This window comes from Diadema antillarum, unplaced genomic scaffold (assembly GCF_040938485.1).
Source record: "Diadema antillarum isolate AM-2024a unplaced genomic scaffold, OU_Dant_1.0 seq00001061_RagTag, whole genome shotgun sequence".
NCBI lineage: Eukaryota > Metazoa > Echinodermata > Echinoidea > Diadematoida > Diadematidae > Diadema > Diadema antillarum.
This window is the reverse complement of record NW_027271888.1, coordinates 15,119-18,166: the sequence shown is the minus strand read 5'-3', so window position 1 is coordinate 18,166 and position 3,048 is coordinate 15,119. Positions and strand designations below refer to the sequence as shown.

Below are 3,048 nucleotides of genomic sequence, written 5' to 3'. Positions count from 1 at the left end.
TACAAAACTTCAACCTGTTATTAGTAGCGGGCTGTGACTTTAGCCACCATTCCTTACATGCAAGAGACAGGTCAACATCACTGTCAACACTTAGAACGGATGTAACAAGTGTAATGCAAATGAGCACTTTCACATAAAGTCTAGTACCCAGCATTGTCATGATATGCCATGTCAGGCATGCACAAAAGAAGCAGGAATGCCAAGCTGACAATTCAGCTGGAATACAAAGAACACACAGTCAATGGAGTGATGGAGAGTGCAACAGGATTGACAACAGAGCCACTCATGTATGCACTACATGTACAAAATGTATTGGCAGTGCAGAGCAAATCATATAAAACCAATGACAAAATTATCTGTCAAAATACACAACAATTAGACCAAAGTAATACTTACAAATTGTCTACAATGTTCCTTGACCAATAAGATATCAATCATCAAAAATAGATGACAAAATACAAACAAAATCATTACCTAAAAAGACAAACTTCAGAGCCTAGATGGGAGAGGCTACCACTCTATGGAGGCGCACACCAAAAAAAAAAAAAAAAAAAAAAAGCTGTATAGCGTTGGTAGCTGAGATTTCCGTAGGAAAATAGTGCATATTGGGAATTGAAATCAAACGTTTAACATCAATTTCAAATGAAATACCAATGCAGAAGAGTTTTTAACTCGAATTAATTTTGTTTGACCTGTATAACCATTGTACGCGAGCAGAATGGCGGATAGTTTCTAATGAAGGACCGACGTGGAAGCTCATTAGGAAGATAATTGGTCCCGCCCTTCGTGATATAGGCCCATCAGGGAGTAAACTGGAGTCCATCATGCTGGAAGAAGTCGATCATCTTTTGGAAGTGTTCGATGCCCACGCTGACAGGATGGAAGGCTTTGACCCCAGTGACCACGTCACGATGGCAGCCTCGAACGTCATGGGTTCTCTGTTACACGGATCGCGCTTCGACTACAACGATGAGATGTTCTGCCACATACTGAAGGCTGCCAAGGTGATAGTGGGATGCCCAGGAAATAGATTTCTGATGAATATCTTTCCGTTCATGTACTACACGGAACCTTGGCGCCCGCTTCGAGAAAGTGGCGCCTTCCTGCGTAAACAGATGCTAAACTTTGTTGAGCGAGCGAAGGAGCACGGCGCCAGTGGCGAAGAGGTCAGTAGTCTGACCAGAAACATCTTAAACGAACTTCAGTCGACAAGCGAGGACGATGTTGCAGACGCCAGCATTGTCGAGGAAAAGGGTATATGGAGAATGCTGCTGGATCTTATTCTCGCGGGCTCCGACACCACTGCATGTACGATCGTATGGTCTCTCGTCATCATGGCATTTTACCCTGATATACAGAGAAAGGTACATTAAAGATCTTTGTGATTTCCTCTTTTTTTTGAATTAACATTTCTAAATTTTCTATTTTCTCGACATATGTCACACTCACACCACGTTTCTCAGAGAATCAAATTTGAAAAAAGGAAGAAAATTTGAAAATTTGAAAAAATTGAAAAAGAGAATGAAATCCTAATTCAGTATGTCGATTTAGTGAAGGGAGCAATATTCAATGCAACACATCTGTGTCGTTTGGAGAAAATCGGACAATGTCCTCTTAAATATTTTTAATTTGTTAAGTTTTTATGATGCCATTCCTGGGTAAGAAGACTACAGCAATATGTGACATCACTGCAGGATAACAATGAGACGAAATGCTTGGAGAGTTTTGCTGAAATGTATTTTCTTAAGAAGTACAAATTCCCCCGACTTGTTACTGTCCCACCTGCTTTAAGAAAGAAGTTTAGTCTGATGCTCTTTCGACATGCTAGAAGAAAAAAAAATGAATGAAGCTTGGTCGTCAAATATAATTATATTATAATATATATATATATTTATATATATATATTATATTGTACTTTATTATATCTTATCAAATTACATTCATTATATTGTATTATATTGTGTTATATTGTATTATATTATATTATATAATATCATGTCATATTATGTGCAACATGATATTCGCTAGGTGCACGACGAACTGGACTTGAAGATCGGAGCGAAAAAGACGCTGACCCAACACGATCGCACAAAGACTCCCTACGTGGTGGCAACGTTACAAGAGGTGATACGTCTTCGGCCACTCGGCCCCCTCGGAATTCCGCATCTAACGTCACGGGAAACTCGGCTCGGGGATTACCTCATTCCGAAGGGTACGACGCTCTATGCGAACTATATGGCCATGAACCACAGTGAGGCGTTCTGGGACGAGCCCGAGAGTTGTCGGCCGGAACGGTTTCTAGACGAAGGCACTGGCTGCGTCTTAAAGGCACACCCTGCCTTCCTGCCATTCGGAGTGGGTAAGCGAATTGCTTAATTGGTATTGTTTATTCTAAGCATTTGGGATTTATCATAGATTGAATTCCATAGTTAAAGTGGAGTGATCCGTTATTTGTGGATTATGGTTCGAAAAATACGACAAACAAAGTAATAAGAAAAAAAAGAAACATGCACTGGAGACTGAACAGCATGAAATGCAGTGATTTATTAATCAATACAGATGAAAAATCCACAGTGGCCTGGAATCTACTCAAAGAACAGATCATCAGATATGCATGTCACTGACGGGCTTCAGCTGAAAATATAACTTTCTGGAAAGAACCGCACAATACTCTGCCGCGCTTTTACAAAAGGGCATACCTCTGTTCTACTACAGTGACTGCAAAGCCGAAAAAAAAATCGACCTAGACATTTTGGAGTTTCCCTTCACTGTAGAAATCATTATTCTATATAGGTTGCCAGCCTTGTATATATTCTGTCCGCTTAAAATCATTATTATTTGATAACTTTCTTGCACCAAAAGTCACCAAAATAATTTATGAATTGATATATTTATGCATATGCACCATTTTGTCTAGTTATATTTCCGGGTACCGCATTTCATCTATTTCTGAAAAAAAAAACCCCACCCTTTCTGCCAGTGTAATATATTGGCAATATACAAATGTTTTTTTTTTAATTTGACAAAAGGGTGTATCCTGAGATGCAC

The 3,048-nt window shown here is 39.4% G+C and overlaps 1 protein-coding gene across 1 annotated transcript; it reads left to right on the top strand.

Annotated features, from left to right (window-relative positions):
* Window positions 1-824: 824 nt before the first annotated feature.
* Window positions 825-2,359, top strand: LOC139743251 (cytochrome P450 2U1-like; the record flags this gene model as incomplete). The annotated part of the gene is made up of 2 exons (XM_071653748.1): window positions 825-1,316; window positions 2,029-2,359. Coding segments are annotated over exons 1-2 (823 nt in total), but the record flags the coding sequence as incomplete, so codon positions are not given.
* Between the last annotated feature and the right edge of the window lie 689 nt (window positions 2,360-3,048).